Source organism: Electrophorus electricus, chromosome 15 (genome assembly GCF_013358815.1).
Source record: "Electrophorus electricus isolate fEleEle1 chromosome 15, fEleEle1.pri, whole genome shotgun sequence".
Classification (NCBI taxonomy): Eukaryota; Metazoa; Chordata; class Actinopteri; order Gymnotiformes; family Gymnotidae; genus Electrophorus; species Electrophorus electricus.
Genome location: NC_049549.1, coordinates 457,501 through 482,500, shown reverse-complemented (window position 1 = coordinate 482,500; position 25,000 = coordinate 457,501). Strand labels below are relative to the sequence as shown.

At 50.1% G+C, this 25,000-nt stretch overlaps 1 protein-coding gene across 8 annotated transcripts in view; it reads left to right on the top strand.

Annotated features, from left to right (window-relative positions):
• robo1 (roundabout, axon guidance receptor, homolog 1 (Drosophila)) overlaps nucleotides 1-25,000 on the top strand; it is a 112,622-nt gene that overhangs the window by 58,264 nt on the left and 29,358 nt on the right. For 7 of the 8 annotated variants that reach the window (XM_035534118.1, XM_035534119.1, XM_035534120.1 and 4 more), the window contains 4 exons: nucleotides 17,251-17,408; nucleotides 21,511-21,631; nucleotides 22,751-22,889; nucleotides 23,180-23,307. In XM_035534118.1, the coding sequence (XP_035390011.1) occupies nucleotides 17,251-17,408; nucleotides 21,511-21,631; nucleotides 22,751-22,889; nucleotides 23,180-23,307 (546 nt within the window). Of the gene's footprint in view, nucleotides 1-11,364; nucleotides 11,592-17,250; nucleotides 17,409-21,510; nucleotides 21,632-22,750; nucleotides 22,890-23,179; nucleotides 23,308-25,000 lie in introns of those variants that run through there. The other variant, XM_035534124.1, reaches the window with a different exon arrangement.

Genomic DNA, 25,000 nt, shown 5'->3' with positions numbered 1-25,000 from the left:
ATGTAGAATCATCCACTCGTACGCGGGAAAACCAGGCAATATTTCATGTTGGTGGGTTAAAAACGATGTAGTTTGTTTGTTAAATACTGTCCCTATTTTCTGTCAGTTGATTTTGTGTGTGTGTGTGTGTGTGTGTGTGTGTTTGTGTGTGTTTGAGAAGACAAAGACTAAACGATTGTCTTGCATATGTGTACGGAGAAAGTGCAAAACACAACAGTGCTCACAGTCCTTCCAGAAATGTTTCATGATTTGCATAGAGTCAAACATGACATTTAAGAACTCACTGTTCACTTGTAAATGCACACACACACACACACACACAGATGCACACACAGACGCACACAAACATATGATTTCTCTTGGTTTAATAGAGCCAATTACCGACGTGAAATGGCTGTAACACAGTGACGTATGTCAGAATTATTGAAATGGTAATGTGGCTGCTCTAACGGCCACTTTCTCAGTAATGAAGTAGTGGGTGAACTTGCTATAGACAAATTATACATATCCAGCTGGATTATGGTTATGGAAAAAACGGGAAAAAGAATGACAGGATGGGGGATCTGGGCCTGGCGTCAGGGCCTGTATGTATGTGGTGGCCTAAAACGTTGCTTCATTGCTTCTGTTCCACTTCAGTCTCATCTCAGGCCTGGGTGGATGTTGTTAAGGCCGCGTCCCCCCGGACAGTCCTCTTCTCCTGCCTTCTGCCTGACACTGAGCAGAACCAGCTCTGGCACTGCGGAAGTATCCGGTTTCCCTATCGGACCACTCGGAGTCAGCGACGCTCCAGAGCGGCACACCGGGGTGGTTGGGGTGTGGGTGTGGGTGTGTGTGCATGGAACAAAAAGGAGGGCCAGAGGGAGAGCGCATTCCTGAAGGGAGTCGAGGGGGTATCGGGTGACACAGCGGGAAAAGCAGGCCCGGCGGTGACACCCGCAGTCATGGCGTGTCGGGTTCCCGGCCTGGGAAACAATGACTCTGGCATCTGTCTGCAACGAGGGAATCAAAACGAGGGCGGATAGTGTTCCCGATCCGACACCAGGGATGGCCGGGGCCCGGACAGGAATCTCTTTAATGTCCGCTAGCGTCCACGCAGGACCCTCCCTCCTCTGGTCATCCGATACCCCAGAGTCTCTTTTATCGAGGAGCTCAAACAAAACCCACGTTATCGCTACGTCAGGTGGAGTGGCAGAGCTCTTAAAGTGGTGGCTCGGAGGACATACTTGGCAGGGACGACAGGGACGCAGACCCGTAGCCGGACATCTGCAGCCAAGACGGCCTTCAAAGTTCACGGCTGACGCCGGTGAATGCTCCTTCCAAACACTTTAGTAGGACATGTGTTCATAAACCAGGATTTAAAATGTTGATATTGTTCGGTCGAGTCTACACGCATCTTTCACAGCTAACAGCAATTCCTTATCAGCCCACCCCAACGACTGATGTCATGACGTGTCTTGATGTCTTCTCGGAGTTGATTAATAACTTCCCTGGTGGTTCTCTCTGATGTTTCCATGTGAATATTCTCCTTCAATTCACTATTTTGCACTGGAAGAGGAAGCAAGTGAAGTGGGGGGTGGGGTGAGCAATTAGTTTAATTGAGGCCAGTATAGATGCCCCCCTCCACTCTGACTCCAGCAGATGTTATCAGTGTGGATGAGGGGTAGTTGGGAAATGTGAAAAGAGCCGTGAAAGCTGCAGGTTTTCTGGAAAACGGACTGTAAACAGACAGGTTAGCAGTACGCACAGCAAACTCTGTGCCGCAGTCCACGAGCACGGGAGAGTGAACCCAGGGAATCCAACAACTGTGGTGCGTTACAGAACACGTGACTGAGTTCGTCTACCGTGTCCGGCGGAGCTCGGTAATGACCACGGTGCTTGAACCTGCTTGAACCGCCGTGTTGTGAGCAGACGAGCGGCTCGATGAGAAAAAGAACTTTGGAAGGAACAGACCTTCATGGGGGTATTACCTAACGTTGGAATGACCAAAGAACTCTGGGGTGAAGCTGTAGATTTAGAATCCGATCTGTGGGATTCATTCCGTTCGATGGGCTTTGCCTTGTTTCAGCCGCGGCTGCAGGGAAGCGTTTACATCCGATAACGGAACCATCTGTATGTGAGAAAGAATCTACAGATAAAAAGATGGATGGATGGAATTGTTGACTGACAGATTGATTGATTTTACAGGCCAAATGTAACAGTAAATTAACAAAAATGATACAAAATTTCTTTCGGCGAGCCTGGACACTGATAACCCAAATTGTTTGACTCCTAACGGTAAAGTTCTCTCATTACAAGAGGAGCATCTGTGATGCCTCTCTTCTCTCCATATGACTCCGTCTTTCACTGAGAAACTCTATGGTCATGACCTCGGTTTCTTGGGAAGATGCTGCTTCTTTGGTCAGATTAGAATGGAAAGAACAGGAGAGCAGAACATCCCAACACAGACTCAGCACGAAGAGGGCTGGATTTTACTGGCGGGGGGGCACTTTGGTAGTGGGGTAGGAGTATAGGACTCAAGATGGGGGTGGAGGAAGGTGGCCAGATGGTGCGGAAATGGGTCTGCATTTTCACTTTAGAATAGATTGAGAGGGATATAATGCTCTAACACATATATGAATTGACATAGTGTGTGTATATATCCAGATATTCTCTTCATGTTATAAATGAGTTGATGGTGCTCATTGGAAGGTAAATGAGCTGGCGATGACTCAGATGTAGTCCTTACACACAAGCCCAGAAATAATCCTTAAACGAGCAGAGGAACAGATTTAGTTTTGCATGCATGCACTTAAAAGCTGCAGATTAATGAACAGTGAATAATGCAATTGGAATCTGGCTTTAAAAAAAAAACAACCGGGGCCACTCGTTATCGAGGGCTGCCGATATCTGGTTTAACATCAGCTTGATGAGGCTTTGTATGTCATTATAAAGACTGCTAGCGACAAATGGATCAGTGAGTGAAGAAAGAAGAATAACGTATACGTCCCTTTTGTAGTGGTGTTTATAAAACGTTGGAGTTCGGTTTGCCCTGCGAGGCTACCGACTGGGCTGGTTTTATTGGTCTGGGCTACGACTGGGCTGGGTTTATTGGTCTGGGCTACCGACTGGGCTGGTTTTATTGGTCTGGGCTACCGACTGGGCTGGTTTTATTGGTCTGGGCTTACCGACTGGGCTGGTTTTATTGGTCTGGGCTACCGACTGGGCTGGTTTTATTGGTCTGGGCTACCGACTGGGCTGGTTTTATGGTCTGGGCTACCGACTGGGCTGGTTTTATTGGTCTGGGCTACGACTGGGCTGGTTTTATTGGTCTGGGGCTACTGACTGGGCTGGTTTTATTGGTCTGGGCTACCGGACTGGGCTGGTTTTATTGGTCTGGGCTACCGACTGGGCTGGTTTTATTGGTCTGGAAGTATTTTTCTAGACATTACTGGTAATGTCAGTGTTTGTATTTGTTAGCTAAATTGGTTTTTGTAATCCTCTCAGAACTCTGGTACTGGTGTTAATGTACTGGTGTTAATGTACTGGTGTATAGTATGGAACTGATTATCCAGCTCTTGCTCGGTATATTCTAGTGTGTGTGTGTGTGTGTGTGTGTGTGTGTGTGACTGTGTGTGTGTGTGTGAGACTGTGTGTGTGTGTGACTGTGTGTGTGTGTGTGTGTGTGCGAGTGTGTGTGAGTGGGTGTGAGTGTGTGTGTTTGTGGGTGTGTGAGTGTGTGTGTGTGAGTCTGTGCATTTTAGTAGGATGTCATGTAAGCTTCACCAATGGACTGGTACTGGTGTTAATGTACTGGTGTGTAGTATGGAACTGATTATCCAGCTCTTGCTCGGTATATCTAGTGTGTGTGCGTGCGGGTGTGTGTGTGCGTGTGCGTGCGTGTGTGCGTGCGTGTGTGTACGTGCGTGTGCGTGCGTGCGCGTGCGTGCGTGTGCGTGCGTGCGTGCGTGTGCGTGCGTGCGTGCGTGTGTGTGTGTGTGTGCATGCGTGTGTGTGTGTGCAGGTGTGTGTGTACTGAGATATATGTGAACTGATGTCATGCTCTATCTGTCTCTCTGACTTATTTAATCTTCTCTCCCATTTCTGTTGTTACTGTAGTACAAAAGAAAAACCATCTCAGCTCAGGAAATGAACTTTTCATGCTTTTTATGCTTCTGGACACACACACAGTCACTCACACACACACTCTGTCTCTGTTTCTCTCTCTCTGTCTTCTACTCTCTCCCTCCATCTCTCTCTCTCTTTCTTTCTTTCTCTCCTGCACCGGCTACTCCAAGCATCTGTCTTCGTTTTTGCCACAGGTTTGAGCTTGACATGGGTGACGGTCCTGACCCTAAAACCCCATAAAGAATCCCGGCCGTTAGAGGAGATGACAACTCCCAGACATTCTTGACCTAGCACACCTTTTAGACTTTTCCGGCATGACTGAAGTGTGAAGCGCGGTGCCGACGGCCCCCTGCGCGGATCTTCCACCGGTGTTTCTGTAACAGCGGGAGGAATTTGACGGTCTTGGTTTCAGAAATGACAGAGGGCAGGTGGTCTTAACGTATACTGAATATACCGTGTCCTGATGTCAGCAGTCGTGAAGCCCTAGAGAGATGCCATGATTATTTCTGTCAACAGGGCAGAGTGCGTAATCTTTTTTGTCTTGTTGAAATCAGACCGTGGACTGTGAGACTAAACTCTTTGTTTGAAAAGGTGTCAGCATATGCAACAAAAGGAACAGCGTAATTCAACAAAAAACATGAATGCAGATCTGGATGGAACAGCTCGGTGTACCGTGACTGCCGTGTTACAGTTCGTAGAAGCTGCAAAGAAAATTAAGTTCCAGTCTGTCTCTGAGGTGTCTGGACCATTTACGATGTAATTTCACATCGTCGTCTGTCAATCATGCCTCCTGCCCCCTCCCCCTGAGACGCGGCAACCACTCAGAAGTGGACAGCAGGGGTGACGTTTTCTGTTTCCAGGGATGAAGTCTGCCGGGTGGCAAAGACGTTTTGGGTTTTTGCCCCCCGAGAAAGCCATCTGGGAGTGGTGACAGTTCGAGCCGGCCCAGAGCACGGACTACGTGTAATCAAAAACCGTAGCCTTCTATTGCGCTGTATTTTCACGGCTCAGTTGCGTTTGGAGGGGAGGCAGGAACCAGCTCTGCTTGCGGCCCGAGCACCGCGGAGCCGGGCTTTTTCCGGAGCCTTCTGCACTCCAACTCAAACAGGGTGAGGTCATGTCGTCCTGCCACCCGCGCTCGGGAGTGCCGCACATGCCAGCCAACACAAACAGCACGGCCCCGAAGTGGCGCGTTTATATACGTCAACTCAGCTGCGCTCACCAGCCTCGAGCACATTGCCTGTGTTGTGTGACCCGAGTGTGCATTGGATATGTGGCTCCCTAATCTTGGACATTTTCGACTCAACCCTGTACGGAGAAGAAAGCTACTCTGACCATTCAGAAGCTGGCGGTAAAGAGCGTCACCACAAAGAAACGCACCACGATGTCCCATCTAACATCACAGCTATCAGAAAAGCTGTAACATTGTTAGAATCCAGTGGGGAAAAAAGCAGACTCAGTCACCACCTTTCAGCTGTGGTGGCGTGTGTGATTGGTACATCTTGTTGCGGAGCAAAGCTCTTGAGTAGAAACAAAGTTTTGAAGAGGGACCACTCAAGTTCTGGCCTGTGTCTCATGTGGTTTGTGGTCATTGGGTCTGTATTGGGTCCTTGAGCAACCCCCCCCCCCCCCCCCTCCCTGCGACCACCACCGTACTCAAAAGCCTTCTCAAGCACAAAGGTGGAGATACAAAGGTAACCACACAAGGACGTCTGGGAGGCAGACAACTATTTGTGAGGGCCAGGGCCGTTAGCACATCAAAGGCTTGCGTCAATGGGCCATCTTGCATTGTTCGCTCTTCTGTCGCGCAGGTGTGCTTCTCCACTCCGGGCGGAGCGGGCCGCACAGAGCCGCGCGCCGTCATTCCGGACGCTCCAGGAGATCCTATCTCCTCTGTTGGATCTCTGGAGGCGTGGGGGCAGGCCCCGGCCCAGGCACACCATGCTGCTCCACGGAGCTCGGCACTATGGAGTCTTCCGTTCCTTTTCTTTGTTTCGTATTTCGGCTTGGGACCGTTTTGGTTCAGGAACGTTTTGGCCGGAATCGCGGAACTGCCATGGGAAAGATGACCCGATGCGTTCTGAGTCGTCCCCTAGCTTGGCGGGATGCTACCCCCATGGAAGCCTTTTGTCCCATCCTTTGCTGTGGGCCAGTGTTTTTGTTCCCTTCTACCCCACAGACGTGCCCCGTCTCATCCTGGCTCTGATAAACGGCTCCCGGAGCACAAAACAGTGTAGCTTCTTCTCCTCTGTCTCATGTTATCTCTGGATTTGTTGTCATTTTTGGGAGATTTCTGGCGTAAACACAAACTAGTGAGATCCGTTTGCTGGAGGTGTAAGTTTATCTGTGCAGTGTGTGGAACGCAGAAAGCACTTTTATCGCACTGGTAATCGTGATCCTTCTGACTGCAAGGTGTGCGTGTGTGTGCGCGTGTGCGTGCGTGTGTGTGCGTGTGCGCAGACTGGAAGATAATCTGGACAGTCGGAAGGCTCTAGATTTAGATTCTTGTTTCTTTTCTTACTTACGGCTCCGATCTTCACCTCCCTACAACTTTCCAAAACCTTCTGGAGCATATTAGGCCAGCGGTCAGTGGGTCAAGGTTTTATTTGTATATATGATTGTGTAATAGAAGTTTACTTTCTGTCTGTAGCTGAAGGAGCCATCTTTGGCTCAGTGCTGCGTTAACACAGTGGCCTCTTAACTCTCTTTTGCTCCATGAACTCATTCATCTTGCACTTGTGACCCCACGTGTGACCCACATGTGGTATTTTTCAGCACCTGTGATCAGCGATGCTTGCTCTGCAGCTTTACGATGCCATTTGAGTTTTCTGAAATAATTTTTAGTTTGGTTTTTTTTTTTGGCTCAGGGTGTTCCAGAGGTCTTCATTTCCTCTGCTCATCCTCACAGACACCTGCAGGGTCAGGGGTCACGCAGGCGGCGTCCCATAAGCCCGTCGGTGCTCGGCCCCGCCCCTCCGTACCCGGCGCTCTGTAACCCGACAGCAGCCGGACCTCAGGAAGGAAATACGAGCCTGTGCTTTATTTCGGCTCGCTGGGCTTTCAGAACGTCTCTAAATCAGAACATCATTTGTTTTTAATCCGGCATGTTGCATTAGTAAAATTCCGCTAAGAAAGGGGAAAAAAAAGACCAAATGGGCAGTAAAGCACGTTAACCTGCACGTACACGTATACACAACAACACCAACACCATACATGAAATGTGCAGAACCCAGGCTGTTATCAAACTGCATGGCTGTCTGGCTTCTGCAGTCCTGTCCAAGCTATGGGCCACTAAATTCTCTGCTGTTATCTGTGGTTGTGAGTGTATGTTTCATTTCACTTTCAGCTCTTGTAGTATTGAAGTGACATTAACCATCGCTGACCTGATCTGACCCCACTTATCGTGACTGGAGGTTGATGCCTGTTGGCGTGAGACGTACCACGAGCCTCCTGTGTTCGGGCTTCATTTCTGAGGAGGAAACAAGACATAACACTAGCAGGAAGAGCCAAGATTTTCCCTGACCGTGTCATAAATCTCGGGAATATTCTGGAATCTGCCCGTGTTCGGGACCGTCTCCCATCCGCTGTTGCCCTGTGCCATGCTGGCAAATGTTCCGTAAATCACGGGGCGGATGTTTTGCCCATGTTAACAGTAGCAACGCGGGGCCGTAAAGCAGAGGGAGAGAAAGTGGCGTTTATCCGCATTTCGTCTGCGCCTCATCTCCGGTTGCCCAGATCTCGCGGTGATCCTCTGATCCGGCCTGACCCCCAGTTGCACGTCCGTCTGGGTGCACGGACACTCCCCTTTTCCCAGCCGCCCCCGTTAGCCTGCAGACGAAGCCATTTCCGCGCGAGCCAGTTGGATGGTCAAACGTCCTGCTCTGTACCTCACTATGCGGTTACTGTCAGCCGTGCCCATGACAAAATAAAAGTTCCCCCAATCCTTCCCCTTCTTCCTCTGCATAAATGTGCTCCTCCGTTTCTCTGCCATAGCGTCCTCTGTCCGTCTTGCTTTCCTGCCAGTCTGCTCGGCCTCTCTGAGGCTTTGCGCCGGGACGCGGTCCTGTCTGTCGCGCTCCCTGAAGATACAGCTCCCAGCGCTGGTTTCCTCTTGCCCGAGCCCATCTGGGAGAAGTTAGCAGGCATGTGGAAGCCATCGGAGCAGAGGAGGCGCCGTGATCAGAGCAGGACCGCAGAGGGTCGCGGTCCATCAGCGGTCCGGACCCTCTTTCTCTCCTCTCTCGCCCTCTTTGATGTTCCTCGCCCTCCGTACTACCTCTCCTCGCTCTCTCCTCGCTCTCTCCTCGCTCTCTCCTCACTCTCTCCTGCACTCCCTCTCTTCACCCTCCTCATTTGTTCTGCCCCGGAGCTGTGACCACAAGCCTTGGGAATTGTGGGACATTTTTTTTTTTCCACTGCAGTTGATGAGGCTGTTGTGTTGGCTAGCGGGGTAACTGTGAGATCTTCCTCGTATTGACGCGGGTCAGAGCCGGCCGGCATTTGCTGGGTCTTGAAATCATGTCGAAGCATGACTCTGTGTTCAGAAAAAGACTCGTGCACTGAGATGACCTTGGCCTTGCCCTCACTGAAGACAGTGTTCATGTTTCCGTCTGTGTGTGTGTGTGGTGTGTGTGTGTGTGTGTGTGTGTGTGTGTGTGTGTGTGTGTGTGTGCGTGCGTGTTGCCATTATTATTTTTCTCCCAGTATCAGTTTCCAGCCTCGATCACTCCTCTTTTCTGCTCTCTCTCCTGGTGCCTGGTAAGGAGATCAGGGTGCTGAGCTGAAATGCAAGCGTCCATGACCAAAAGCTGGAAGATATGCTATGGTTAAACTTTCTCTTCATTTCCTATTCTCTCTCTCTCTCTCTCACCCCTCTTCTCTCTCTCTCTTTCTCTCTCTCCCCTCTTCTCTCTCTCTCTCTCTCTCTCTCCCCTCTTCTCTCTCTCTCTTTCTCTCTCTCCCCTCTTCTCTCTCTCTCTCCCCTCTTCTCTCTCTCTCTTTCTCTCTCTCGCTCTTCTCCCTCTCTCTCTCTTCTCTCTCTCTCTCTCTCTCTGTTTCTCTCTCTCTCTCTCTCTGTTTCTCTCTCTCTCTCTCTCTCTCTCCTTTCTGTCCTCTGCCTCCCATCTGTACCTCCCCAGAGATTTCAAACACTAAAACAGGCCGGCTTACATTTCCTGTCCATGTGGCTGATCCTTTGCCAGAATCTCGGCCTCTCCACCGCACGCCACATGGAGAGTAGAGACGTGTGCGCACGCGACTGCGCAGCCGGCTCGTCCAGGAGGGTGGGAAGCGTTACCTACGAATCCAAAAAGCAGCAGTGGCGTGCGGATTGTTTTACGTAATTCTGTGCTGAATGCACAGAATGAAGAAGTAAGCATGGGGCTGTCAGGGGTGCCCCCCGGTCTCCTCGCTACGCCCCTTCGGACAGCGTCAGCCTTCTTCGCTCTGCCCTTCTCCTCTACCTCCACCTGTGTCTCCTTCCGACTCCTTCCCACAGCATTCCCCATATCCGCACAGCTGCGAGACATTGTGCTGTGGTTTTTGCCTGTGTGTGTGTGTGTGTGTGTGTGTGTGTGTGTGGGGGGGGGGGGGGGGGGGGTAAAGTAATAAGTAATAAGTTCCGTTATTGCAGATGCTAAGCCGATTCTAGGGAGAACCCGGAGCTGGTAGCATTATTAAGCAGTCCTAATCCATAGTCCTTTATATTCCACTGCTTCTTTTCCAGTCAGTTCTGTGTGCTCAGAAATGTTGTGACTGATGGTAGCTTGTCTTTACCCCTTTTTTGATATGTTCCATTTTAAATAAGGGCAGTAGACATATTTTATGTACATATATAAATGAGATGCATCAGTTTGGCTGTGTTTCTCTATAAAACAATATTAAGTGTACTCACTCGGTGTATATTTAAAGCACCCAGCTAACGACTGACTTTTTGGTCAAAACTAGGTCACTGATGAAAATCTGACGCACACGCAGGGTGCAGGGCCAGGTGCATTATGGCAATTGACTTTCACTGTGGTGCCAGAACTGGTGGATTCCAAGTTACAAATGAGCTATAAGATACATTGGCGACCAACGAGGTCCAGCTGTAGAGTATCCGTAGTGACCGAAGCCGCTCGCTCGGCGTTATAGGAAGAGAGGAGCCCACGCTCCAGCCCAGCAGTACTACTGGGGGCTCGCTGGAGAGTTCCCTTCCAAGGTATCACTACTGCGTTTCCGTCCTGCTCAGGGTCGGCCTTCCATGCATTAGCCCGGATGAACGCCCGATGGCTATTGGCGCTCGCATGGTTTCCTAGAGAGGGAAAGCGGATCAAATGTCGGTCGCCCTCCGGTAATCTCCTCACAACTCGGGACTGCGTGAGCATGCCCTGTAATTGTCAGGCGCCTCAGAGTAATTGATAACCGACATCTTCAGCGCTGCCTCCTTGATCAAACGCTAGCCGAATCGTTAAAAAGAACGCTGGCCGTGAACTTTGACAGGACTGGGGAAGTCTGTTTTGACCAGACATTTCTGTACGGCGTCTAAAAAGAACCCGATGTTCGGAAACAGAATTGCTCTGGCTTGCCAGGGGTGTCGGGTACTGGAATTCAAGCTGCCTTGCGAAGAGGCTCCGGTCCACGTGCACAGGGAACGTGAGCAGGAATCGCACTCCTGTTTGCTCTTGAAGGAAGACCTCCAACATGCATGCAGTGTGAAGAGGCCACCAGCAAAATGAGCGCAACGGTATACGTGTGTAGCAGAGGTGATAGAAACTCTGAGCTAGAAAACATTTCCAGATGTATGTCACTTAAAAGATCTCAAACACACACACTCTCTCTCTCGAGCGGTTTGGTTAAAAAATAAAGTGTTTTGTGTACTGGTCATATCAGCTGATGGGTGTTCACAGCATATCTTTTCTCAGGCCCTTTCACTAGAGAACAAAGGAACCCTTCATATGTTCTTCATCTGTTGCATTGGTGGAACAATCTTCGTGCTCAGAAGCCTCTAACGTCTATCAAATGCATGATTAACGCTAATGTCCTGTGGCTGGCATGGAGAGGCTCTGTAGGTGTAGAGTGGCATGCCGGGCTGGGCTACGTGGGCGATGCTATCCGGATTTGCCTTGTCCGGACACGCCGCCCGGGTCAGCTCTCTGAGCGCGCTCTCAGACGGCTGGCACTCGCTCGCGCCACCGGCGCCTCCCGAGGAACTGCCTTCAATGGAGATGGCGCGCCTCGTCTGCACCGCGTAGGCGTGCTTTTTAGCGCTTATGGGACGCCCACGTTTCTTTAATAACATTTCTGTTATGTAGCTTCACGTTTTTTTCCGAGACACGACGCTTGTTTGGAATTGTGCAAGTGGCCAGTTCCCGCAATCATTCGGCCTTGTTGGAGAGCTGCAATTTTGGCCGCATAGCAGCGTGGGAACGTGTCAAACGCTTGACTGCACACTGCAACACTCTCGACAGGCCACTTTAAAAGCACTCCAGTCTGGACAGCATTGCTCAGTGAGTAGCCTGGTCTGACTGTTTTTTGTTTTTTTTTTTTGGGGGGGGGGCGTTTATGTCAATTATTCACCAACCTAAACTGTCGAGGCCACTATTATTTCATTTCGTCTGAGATTAATTCCCACAGAGCATCTTACATACTGTCAGCAGCCAAACGGTAGGAAGCCTTGTTACAGGTTTGTCTAAACTTCATGTTTAACTTGCCTTGGCACTAAAATAAATAAATAAATAAACAAACAAAAACAATAAAGTGAGTCGTAACGATGACATCCAGTTTTCCCTCTAGTTCACTCCTCTCCTCTGTCCTGCTTCAGGTGCCAAGTTCCACAACCTTCCCCTGATTCCTTATCTTCCTCCCCTTCTCCTGTCCACGTTCCTGCACTGGAACACAGAGAGCAGTGAACACAGTTGGGTCCTGAACGTGTTACATTACTATGTCTCTTCCCTTAGCGCCTCTTTCTGCACCCACCTACACAACCCCCCCCCCCCCCCCCAACACACACACACACACACACACACACACACACACACACACTAAGAGTTATGGCTGCTGTAATACACGTAGAGAGGAGTCGTGAATGGGGCCTCTGTCTGCACCGGTTCTAGAATACGCTGTCAGGTGCTGTTTCCTTTTCAGGTCCTCCCCTACCGCTTCTTTGGAGATTTACGGCTTTCCTGCATGCTTCGCTCTGTAGAGGAGCTCAACTCCTCTTCCAGGAGTTCCACCGCTGGTCTCCTGTACTCATGCCGCACTCCGTCCAAGACCGGCCGCGTTCCTCTGCTCCTCTTTGTCGTGTTTCTGATGTCTCGTCCGTGTTCTCGATCTTTGGCCCCTCGGTCTGCAGGGCCGGACACGCGTTGATTTGCCATGTGGCTTCCTTCCCTTTCATCATTCTGTCCATTGCCGCTAGCGCCCCCTGCAGGCTTCCTCGCTAGGGCTGGGCGGTGCTACGATATGCGTCGCATGACGGCGGAAAAGCAGCTATCACTTCACGCGCTTCACAGCAGTGTTCTGAATCCATCGGGGCGATGCTTTACGTCAAGGGGGCGCAAACCATCCTGGATGTTACGCGGAATGACAGACTCGCGATCGCTTTGGTGGGTGTGATGAGCTGGGGAAGTTGAGAACACACAGCGAGATGATCCGAAAGGTAGCCATCTACTCCACTCGGATGAGTTCATTTCACGACGATAATCAACCACTGTTTTCAGACAGGGCTGTGCTGTTGCAACATGATACAGCATATTAAGAGATGGGTCTCGTGGTCGGCTGTCAGCCCGTGCTGGGTTGACAGTGAGTGACTTCACATGGGGAGTGACGATGTTTAGACCAGAAGGGGATTTCAGAACTGAAATGTGCTCCCTAAAGCAGCCAGGTGTGGCCTGCATGCACTGGTATGTAGAACATTGCTTTTAAAATTAGCTTATGGGACTGGATGGGATGTGTGTGGGCCCAGGCTGTACACGTGAGGTGCTCCATGTTTTTGCACTCCAAATGTTGTCCCGTTAAACCACAACCATTTGTAACTGGGTTTTTTGTTTGTTTGTTTGTTTGTTTTTTTTTAAATGTATAACATTAAACTCATAATACATGTACACTTCTATTTTTATAGCTCACCACGTGCTGGAGAATTTACAAGCAATGAAAATCTTTCCCTTAAAATAGTAACTCTAGAGGGGTTTGAAAGACTGTTATGAATGTTTTTAGTTGGGGGGCCTTGTGTGTTTGGAGGAACATCTCTGTCCTTCTTGTCCTGCATCTTCACAGTCCTCACGTCCTGCCACAACGCAGCAAAACGCTGCCTGGGGCTCGGGCGTCTGCTGACTGTCTGCTGACTAATGCAGATCAGGATCACAGAACATAGCTAGAGGGCAACGACAACAGTAGGCACCTGGAGCTGGTCTAAACATTAGCCCATATCGCAACTCTGTGAAAGTAAACACACTGTGCATGAGCGCCTAAACAGAGCAGGTAGTGCTGGCACACACACACACACACACACTCATCTTAAGATGAGGAGCTGACATGATCAAATTGCCAGTGGATGGATTCCCCATTACACACACACGCACACACACACGCGCACACACTCATCTTAAGATGAGGAGCTGACATGATCAAATTGCCAGTGAATGGATTCCCCATTACACACACACACACACGCACACACACACTCATCTTAAGCCAAGGAGCTGAGATGATCAGATCACCAGGTTGCCTTGTGTATTTTTCCTGTATTTTTACCACTGAGAGTGCTGTACTCTGTATGCTGCTCTGCAGAGAAACACACACACACACACACACACCACACCACACACACACACACACTCACACATGCCCATCACATGCTATCTTAGGCTGCTCCGTGAGCATACAGACCGAAGTTAATACACCATGGCTAAAGGCGTCTCTTTGCAGTGGTGTGTAACCTCAGCAAGAAAAGGAGCATCAGAAAGACAAAGAAAGAGAGAGAGAGAGAGAGAGAGAGAGAGAGAAAACATCGCGTGCATGCCTTGAAGCACGCTCAGCCCTGATCCGTCCATTCTGCCTCACACTCCGCTGCTAATGACTTGTTCCCATTGTTCCACACTGCTGGCCTCACAGACAGGTATATATCCCGGTCCCTCCATGCCCTAACGACGGAAGGGCTGAGCTGTGCAGTCCCAGCGGCCTTCCAAGGAGCAGAGCAATTGGGAACAGTGTGGAGTGGGCCCGGAATGGGCTCACGGAGGGACGGAGGAAAGGGGGTGCGTAGAGACACAAAACGTTGGGAACACAGGCCTATACGAATGCAAAGACTTCGATTTTTGGGATGAAGGGTGATAAAAGTCATTTCAGCATGCCTTGGACTGTTGTCATTCTGAATATTCCGACTGACGGCTGAACTGCGTTTTTAGCTCCGATTATCCCAAAGGCGGTTCATTACCCGTCAGCGAGGAGAGAAACACAAACAGGGTGCCGGCCTCCTGACCGTTGTGCTGCACTTAGCTGTCACTACGTGCAGGAAGATCCAAAGGATCTTGGCTTGAACAACTGTGGGAGAAAATGCATCAGGGATCACATCTGGGATCGTTTACCTTCATAATTCTAACAATTTATTTTGTTCCTCCAGACCTGTTATTGTACTCTTCATCTCGGTGCCTTAATCTTGGTCATCACTTTTTGCCTACTTGGCTGGACACAGACAAACGTGTCTGGAGCCAAAGGGATTTGCGAGGCAACACCATCCTGAGCCGAGTTCCAGCTTTCCAGTCCAGTGTCTTTAATGGTTTAAATGGTTTGTGCTAACACGTGCTGGTGTTGCAATATGATCTGTGACCCGTTATTTTCGTTGGTCTCGCCTCTTCCTTCAGACCCTTTGCGCTGCCCAAAGGCAAGAGACCCAGACCCCAAAGCTATCAGGTGTGTGTGTACGAGCATCGGATTTGGGTTTGGATGCGTTTTCAAGCAAATCCCTCCCGTCCTAGCAACTCATTTTCATTTCCGCAGAGTTCATTTTGATTGGGCAGCCCAGCCTGCGTGCGGCATCCAGCCTCCGTTTTCATTAATGGCGGAGGCGCAACAGAGCCAATCTCATTGTGATGTGACAGTTCGGCATCTGTTTTCAATTTTGCCGAAGGAGCTCTCGGGAGAACTGGGGCTACTGCACGGGTAGTTGGGAAGCAGCAGGCCGACGTCCGCGTACCTCCTCCTTCCTGTGAAGAGCGCCGCCGTGAGCGTAGGCGCATTTGTGCATCCTGTGAGCAGGGGTGACAGGCGTGTTCATGTTGAACCGTTACTGTTGCGTTTCTGTTGAAACCTTGTGTACTTTTACCTCTACATCTCTCTCGCTGTATATGCACACAGACACATTCATTCATGTTTTCTGGTGTATTTAACATCTGCAAAACTATTAAGGCACAGACATACCGGTTACATTATAAAGGCAGTGACACGCGTCCCACACACACCTGGCTAACAAGTGCTGGCTTTTCAGGTTATTTAGAGCATCTGAGAACTTTAACCGCCCTCTCTCCTCCACGGTCCCTCGTTCTCTCTGGAGAAGAGGGTTGCTGGATGAACGCTTCTGAAAAGAGATCCGCGGGCGTGGTGGCGAGACCCCACCCCACGGAGCGGTTAGAACCAGCTCATCTCAGCCCACCATCTTGGGTTGCCCTCGCACCGGAGACACGTCCCAGAGTGCAGACGGTGGCCCACCCGGGCACCCAAACGGGGGTGGGGGGTGCACTTTGGAGAGCCCGGCCTTCCAGTTCTGGGCGCCTCCGCCCTGGCCTGACGTCCGGAGTCGTGGTGCTGGTGCTTGTGAGTTGTCTGCTCCACATTCCTCATCTGTTTGCTGCCTCCAGACATAGAAGAGCCTGTGTGCTGTGGCCTGTCCATGTTCCCCGTCTAAAAACAGAACCACAGAGTCGCACGGGCCTGCCGAGATGAACGGTCTGACTAGTCTCCGGGAAAAGCAGGCGAGACAATATTACAAATGGGCGAAGCTGCAAGCCGACGCACAGAGGTTATGTACGCGAAAGATATAGTTAAAGCTATCATAACAATAGCGATTAAAAAAAGTAATTGAAGTGGCTTTTAAGGTCACTCTAGAACAGCGTCAGGTAGGAGTGAGAGAGAGTGATAAAGGGAGCAGGTGGGTTTGTTTCCGTCTCTCTGAATGAGTTCCATTTTATTGGGCTTCGCATGCCGTCCTTGGCTTAAAGATACGGCATGGAAGCCGTTCCAGGCGGCAGACGGTGGGCTGTTACGGCCAATTAAGCGCTTTAAGGGCTTGAAGGAATTTGTAAGGAGTCAGGAGTTCAGGTTACTTAGCGAAAGCACCGCTTTGATCTGAGGCGGAGGATCGTCACGGAGACGGGAGCCGGTCCAGGGGAGTGTGAGGAGCAGTCAGCTAAAATGATGAGGGGAAGATTTTGTAAACGTCTTCGTTCTCTCTCTTTTTTTTAAAAAGACGCGCAAATACAAACCTGCGTTCTGCCTGAGCGGGAACAGAGGTGGTTGCACCTGCAGGAGAACGCTGTCTCTTCTCAACGAGGGGCCCTGCCTCAGTGGTGCGCTTTTGCTCAGACAAGAATCAGTTCAGTTGGAAGGAGAGCAAATATTATCCATGCCCAAGAGTTAACTCCTTACGCTCGAACGACTTACCAAGGCATCCAGACTCATCCGTCAGTCTAGTAACTGCACGATGTTTGCTTTAGTTTCGTTAGTTTTTATGTTCAATTGGCAGCAGTTACTGAATAATTTCTGATAGATACCGAACCATTCGCGATTGTTACTTAATAATGTGCCTTATACTTCGTTAAAAATAAGGCGTTAAGTATGTGAATGTTACGCTTATATACTGCCCCTTAAACCAACACGTCCAGACAGAGAAAGTTGTTAATTATGTTGCAATATGCCAACGCAAGTTTATCTGGCTTTCCAGCCTGGTGTAGTTGTGAACAGTGTTTGCCGTTCGTGCTGGAATCTGATTCACACGTGCTGGTGCCAAGAGTTTATCTCTGTTGGTTTGAGTGCGGCTTATGTTGCGGGTTAACCGGGGAACAGCCGCTCTACTTAAAAAAAGCAAAAATAAGGAAAGCGAGTGCGCTGTGAAGCGCAGGAGCCGTGTGGCGATGTCTAAAAGTAGTTGGCTGTCTCTGTCTGTCTCGCCAGTCCTGCGCGACGACTTCAGGCAGAATCCCAGCGACGTGATAGTGGCAGCAGGAGAACCAGCGGTGATGGAGTGCCAGCCGCCCCGCGGGCATCCCGAGCCCACCATCTCCTGGAAGAAAGATGGTGTCGGTGTGGATGACCGAGACGAACGGATAACGGTGAGTCTGCAGCGTGTGTGTGTGTGTGTGTGTGTGTGTGTGTGTATGTGTGTGTGTGTGTGTGTGTGTTTTTATGTATGTGAATTCTAATATAATGGTTTGAATTCTCCTTCCTGTCCAAATCTCCGTCTGAGACCACAGCAAACCAGGCCTCCAGTGCCTGCTATCCAAATAAGAACTGAGGAATCTTTCTGTGAGCTACCAGTCCTTTTCAGACTACTGTAAAATTAAAAAAGCACCCTGGATTGCAAAGTAACTTTCATTAAATAAATGTGGAGCGTTTAGGCCGGGTGCAATTTTCAAGCGGAGGGACATCGATTAACGCCCTGCGCCTGAGTGTTTAAGTGGCGGTGTGGCTGACCCTGTCGCGACGAATTAAATCCACACGTCTGCTGGCCTTCAGGAGCTCGAAGTAAAAATGAAAGCCGGTCCCGGCAGCACGTTGAGGGCCGAAAAGTTGCTCTGCTGATTAAATAGTGTTTTTTGGGTTTTTTTGTTTTTTTTTTAAAACATGGGCTTCCAATTAGCTTGTTTAAATTAAGCACGTGAAGAGCAGACTCGTGGAATCTGTCTCCTTCTCTCTGCATTATTCAAGGGAGGGGAACTGGAGGAGACCAGCTCAGCTCTGACGGCTCCTTTTGTTATTTACACGGGATTAAGGAAGCGGTGCTTTGGGCCTTGTTATCCTTAATCAGGCCTCGTGCCAGTGTGAGTGAAGGTCCGAGCTCAGCTCGCAGCGGTTAGCGAAATGGGTCTGGAGCCAGCGCAGCGTTCCTGGAGGGCCACCACATCAGGATTAGCCCATTACAGTTTGCACAACTTCCTCTAATGATTTTCGGTACAGGTAAACTGGGTCGACCGGTCTCTGTGTGTGTATGTGTGTTGGTGAGGGAGTGCCGCGTGTGTACGTTTGTTCGTGTGTGTGTGGAAGGGGCAGTAATGCGTGTGTATGAGTGTGGTTTTCAGAAAGTAAAGAAAAATAATGCACTGGTTGGATTTGTGAGTTTCATCACACAACAAGGGACTTTGTACACAACGCGCTCTAGATTGATGTTGAGGAGTCCGTGCCAGTTCTGTTTCATTATTTTGACTCGCGTAAGCACTTTGACATCATTTCCCTCGTGCCTGCACTAATGTGCATGTGCACGCTTACATACAGTCACTCATCGTAACCGCAGAGGCTTCTTAACAAGGGGAACAGCTGCAGCGTTAAAAGACGAACGTTCCCTCAGTGCGGCGTACGTGCTGTTAACGTGACACTGGCAGGTTAAGGCACGGCCATTTCTATCGGAGAGACGTGCCGAAATGTGCCGAAAAGGGCTTTAGGGACATTTGTGCTTTATTGTGTTCTAGAATGGCAGCTGATAGAAGAGTCCACTAAACCACGTGGACGCTGCTGGCATCACACACACACACACACACACACACACACACAGCTGCCCTCCTCGCTCAGCGCGGCTGGTGTGACGGGGTGCCACAGGAGAGATCCAGAAGGGCAGGCTGTCGTGCGCTGTGTGCCAAGAGGCAACCTGACGGGCGTGAAAACCATCGCTGAAACCGTCGTACTCGGGAATCCAGTGCGAACGTAGCTGTAGCGCGCCGGTGAGATCCACACGTGGCTCAGATTTGGATACGTTAGGAACTAAGCACTCTGGGAGCTGTAGTAGCGCTCAGGCGTGCGCGGCGCTTTCTCACCGTGAAGTTTGCGGGTCAGTCCCTGAACCTTTAAGAGTTCTAGGACACCGTTAAAAAATTCCCTATCCAGTTTGGTTCTGGAGGCGTTTGCGATAGTGCCCCTGGCAGCCCTGGTTCTGTAGCCTTGGAAGCACGTGTGTGTGTGTGTGTGTGTGTGTGTGTGTGTGTGTGTGGTGGGTCAGCTGGCAGAGTGCGGCAGAGCACCTTACCAAGTGTTTCAGTGTGTCTGTGTTATCAGCCTGACCAAACGACAGCAGACAAGGGGCAGGGATAAAGTTATCTGTTCTAATGCCAGTACTCTAGTGGGTGTCCCGGGGGGGGGGGGGGGGGGGGGGGGGGGGGTAATTTGGGCGCTGGAGGGTTATGGGTTGGAGGGTATCCAGTCTTGACTAAATGAAAGATGCTGTTCTGGTTCTCCATATTTTGGAGGAGTCTGGGGTGATGTATATATTCAGTGGTCTTATGCAGGAACACATGAATGCATACACACACACACACACACACACTTGTTCACTGTTGGAACAAAAGATTGCATTCTGTCATTTTGATAGCCTACTCGAAAATGACCACTCTTCAGAATGAATCACACTTCCCGTACTGGCGCTTTGCCTCGGCTCACGGACAACGAGCTGCAGACTGGCACGCGTGTGTCTGAGCGGTCCCCAGCTCCATCTGCGTCACTCCCTCTTTTATTGCACTTGCTGTCTCCATCTTTGTGTGTCTCTCTACCCCCACACCACTCCTTCGCTACTGCCGTGACCTTATCTGCTCTGTGAGCTGCATGCTATTCCAGCCACTGGGCTCTCGCTCAAACAAACAGTAACATAATGACACTTCAAACCCTCTCCAGCTCCGTGGGGTTCCTTAAATACCCCCACCCCACCCCACCTACCCCCACATCCTCTTCTCTCCATTCTTCTTTTGCTTAGAGCCTCCTTCCCCCCATTAATATTGAACGGCAGCTCAGGAAGGAGCACCGTACACGTCTGGCTGGCAAAGCGCTCTGAATACGTCCAGTGACGTTGGAATCTAGCTTGGGCATCTGCTTCCTTTAGATGTTTTGGGAGCTTAGAAGTTCCAGCTCCTACAGAGACAGAGAGGATTTCTGAAATTCTCTCAGAACTAGCAGCACTCTGCACTCCCGAGCTACAACCTTAAACGATTACACGTTTAGCAGTTCAGTTTCCGGTTAGCAATTTTCCAGTTTTCCAGTTCTTTAATTTCATATATTACTTATATATATATATATATATAATATCTCATATATTAATTTCAGATATTACTAATCCTACTTTTTGTGATAGCTTTAATGCATGCTAGTTTTATGTATGTTTGATTTAAAAAATGCAAATTCTAAACATATAGAGATTGTAAGGGACCTGGGTTAAGGATTTCCTTATATAGAACGGATAACTTGGATATCAGGGCTCTGTCATTCCTACCCTCAGAAGCGGCCCTGGGCAGGGTCATTTTAGTCGTGGTGGGTAGATTTCTGAACGGGCCCAATCAGATGGATCATGGCGGAGGTGAAACTGAAGCCACATGTTGACCCGTGGAGGCATGGAGGCAACAGAGAGGCTGTCTGTCTTGTCCCCCTCATTTGCTCTCTCCGTGTGGTCCCCATAATGCAGGAATCAGTTTCAAGGTGTGTGTGTGTGTGTGTGTGTGTGTGTGTGTGTGTGTGTGTATAGCTTCACTCAGGTAAACTAGGCCCCTGCTATGCCCTTATGAGTGCCTCAGAACAAAGAAGAGTCCCCTGTCCTGTAATCAGATCTGTGGGAATATACAAGTTCACCCGTATACACACGTATGCATGCTTGGACGCACACACACACACACACACACACACACACACACACACACACACACACACACACACACACACACAGGTTGAGAACAGGCAAATGATGTAATGATGTAAAAGAACATGTTCTGAAGGGTTTTGCTCTCCTGCCCTGTTCCTACGGTAACTCCCTCTCCTCCTGCCCTGTTCCTACGGTAACTCCCTCTCCTCCTGCCCTGTTCCTACGGTAACTCCCTCTCCTCCTGCGCTGTTCCTACGGTAACTCCCTCTCCTCCTGCCCTGTTCCTACGGTAACTCCCTCTCCTCCTGCCCTGTTCCTACGGTAACTCCCTCTCCTCCTGCGCTGTTCCTACGGTAACTCCCTCTCCTCCTGCCCTGTTCCTACGGTAACTCCCTCTCCTCCTGCGCTGTTCCTACGGTAACTCCCTCTCCTCCTGCGCTGTTCCTACGGTAACTCCCTCTCCTCCTGCCCTGTTCCTACGGTAACTCCCTCTCCTCCTGCCCTGTTCCTACGGTAACTCCCTCTCCTCCTGCGCTGTTCCTACGGTAACTCCCTCTCCTCCTGCGCTGTTCCTACGGTAACCCCCTCTCCTCCTCGCACAGATCCGAGGAGGGAAGCTGATGATCACCAACGCGAGGAAGAGTGACGCGGGGAAGTACGTGTGTGTGGGCACCAACATGATGGGCGAGCGCGAGAGCGAGATCGCCGAACTCACCGTGCTCGGTACGGAAGGCCTGAGAGGACAGCGCCGCCAGTCCACAGCTTACACAACTTTCTCCCTCACCAAAGCCTGCATTTAACATTAGTCCACAAACATCTCAAATGCAATTTTGGTTTTTAAATTATGCCAGTAAAAAAAAACCTAAAAACCAACAATTTGAGATTTTTAAGAAACTTAACCAAAAGTCTAATGAGAAATTTTATGTAAAATACTTTTCACTGCTCTATGACCAAACAAACTAGCAAAGACACAAACAAACAAACATGGCTCTGAAGACTAAACAACTGATTCCTCTTCTCTGATCTGGACCTCTCCGGTCTCTGGTGTTCCCAGCATCTGACACTGTTTTGGAAGCTCTAAATACAAACTGCAGAGAGGGGCACCTCAAACTGGAGGGTGCTGGGGGCCGACTTTAGTCCAGACAGTGTGGGATCTGATTTCTGCTTTAAACACACACGCACATTATTGTACAGACATGAGTTTGGACAAACCTGCACAAGTACGCACGTGCATGCACACAAGCTGTCACTGTCTACTTCTCTCTCTGTCTCTCCCTGTTCTTTCACGGTCTCACACACACACACACACACACACACACACACACGGATACCACAGTTTGTTTATATGCAGAGGAGTGCAAGAAGTGGACCAGATGTTGTGAGTTTACTTGCTCGTCTCCATGACAGGCGAAGAGTGTCAGTGACCCTCTTAAAGACACAGGCACCGTGCTGCGATGGCCATACACACACACACACACACACACTCTCGCGCCTTATCACGAAAGCAGAGACGTTTGCAAGATCCAGCATTCATACTCAGCAGTATTGGAAATGACAGTTGCTAGAAGTCAGTTCTGGAGTCTGTTCTGGAGGCTTTCATTAGGATTAGCCAAGTTGGGCTCTCGGAGATGAAGTGGAGGAGTAGGAGGTCAGATGGGCGCGTGGGAGACGCCGGGGCGAGTGTTAGAACTTCTCAGTGCAGTAGGGGAGAGGTTATTTCAGATTGTGAAGTTGAAGAGGTTAGCGAGTGTACCAGTGATTCAGTGTGTAGCCTGTAAGGCCAGGATGTACAGACAAGAACGCGGTTTCTATGTGCGTGCATGCGTGCCTGCGTGTGTACAGAGAGACCCAGTTTCCTGCGCAGGCCGAGTAGCCAGTCGGTGCTGGTGGAGCAGAGCGTGGAGTTCCGCTGTGAAGCTCAGGGAGACCCTGTACCCACCGTCCGCTGGAGGAAAGAAGACGGAGAGCTGCCCAAGGGCAGGTACGATCCTGCGTGTGCGCGTGTGTGTGTGTGTGTGTGTGTGAGAGAGGCAGATTACATCCAGGCTTGACATCCTTAAGTGGTTGTTTGCGTTCACAGAGTTTATCAAGAAAATAAATTCATGCATTTACAAATCTCATATTACCTCACCTTGAACTTTATGCGTGTGTGTACGTGTATCTGAATGTGTGTGTGTGTGTGTGTGTGTGTATGCGTGTGCGTGCATGTGTGTGTGCGTGTGTGTGTTTGTATGTATGTATGTGTGTCTGTGTGTGCGCGTCTGTGCTCAGGTTCGAGATCCGTGGGGACCACACCCTTAAGTTGAAGAGACTCGGCTCGGCGGACGCTGGCTCCTACACCTGCCTGGCTGAGAACATGATGGGCAAAGCAGAGGCTACAGCTACCCTCACCGTCCACGGTGAGAGCTCCGCCCTCTTAACACCATCCTCTCAACACTCAGCCTGCAGAGGTTGTTCATTTCTGAGGGACTATACAGGTCACTAACATGTTCTAAACTTTTATAACAACACGTGACGTCTCGTAGGCTAATAAACACATTAATGCTCGGAACAGCGTGTGAAATGTGCTGACACCTTCAGTAAAAACAATGCTCGCTGACAGTAAACAGGAAGCCCTATGTCCCACTCACGCTCGGACTGCGTGGCGTGGGGGCTGAACAGGAAGTGGAGGGCAAGCCCCCATTAATCAAAAAAAGGGGGGGGGGTGCGGAGGAGGGGAGGAAGCATGTGTGGGTGTGGGTGGGTGTGTGGGTGGGTGTGGGGGTGTGTGGGGGGGGTGCTATAGGGTTCTGGACGGAACCCCACAGGGCCACTCCAGCACCTGAAGTAACGTGTTTGCGATGACAGCAGCCTGGGGACTGAACCAGAGAGCAGAGTGACAGACAAGCCCAGAGGGGGCACAGGAATAAAAGCCAAACCCAATAAATAATAAAATGAACATCAAACTGGGTCTGTGCTGACGGCCGGCCATCGTGAGCGACAGTGCCACGCTGCGTGTCAGGAGCTGTTTGGGTTTCCGTTCCTCAGCTGGAGCACAGCCCTGGTAAAAGCAGCTTATCGCTAACACCTGCCGAGATTCCAGGAGACTCGGGTGACTCCGAGCTTGTCCGAGGTGGAGGGGGCACGCATTAAAAGTGGTCAAATTTGTTAAACTGTTCTTCTCAAACTCCAACTTTGGGTTGGTATTTATTCTGTATAACCGCTAATGAAAAGCCTTATGTTGTGATTAGTATCAAAGTCCGATATTTCTGTCTTGTCGAGCGTTTTCATCCATTCTGCAATATTTAGTTCAGGGCGTACGGAGCCTTCTTTCTTTTCATACTTTCACAAAAGTTTTAGAAGCATCAGAACACATCGTAAACCGCCGTTGTGTCTGCCCTCCCCTCAACAGCACATCATGGCGCGCTCATATTTCTTCACCGCTAACACAGTGGCAGGCCACAGTAAACACCGAGGGAGGATTTCACACTCGGGCCGTCTAAGACCTCAGAAAACAAAGTCACTATTGTGCTTTGAAGCCCCCCCCCCAAAAAAAAGTCTAGTTCAGCCTCAGCTCCGGTTACGAAGGGTGTGGATTCTTGCTTTGCGTATGTTTTATGCCATCTCTACACCGATGCTAAACATGTCAGCGCCGATACCTCGTCAGATCACCACAGCACTTTGCAGTCAAGTGTGCCTTTGGTGAAAGACCAGCGTGCCAAGCTGAAATGTATCTCAGATTATTTTGGATTGGTTTTGGGCAGAGGGCTTGGTGTGAGCACATAGCTCGAGTTCTGTCTGTGCCTTTCTTGGGAATGGGTATGAGGTTACACAAACACACACACACACACACGCTCACATGCGCTCAGGGGTAAATCGTTCCGAATAAAATGCAGCAGCAGAAAGATAATGCAGGATTACAAATGAGGCCTCCCTCCTCTGGTAATTTAGCTGTTAGCGTTGATTTATTTGCGGAAAGCGCTAGAATGTGGTGGGAGTCTCGGGAGCGGCCGCGCTAATGGGCTGTGCAGAGGGAGAAGGAGCCGGAAGGCCAGCCGCGGGGAGAGGCGCTCACCCGCCGCACCGATTCCAACGGAGCGCGGGGATGCCAAC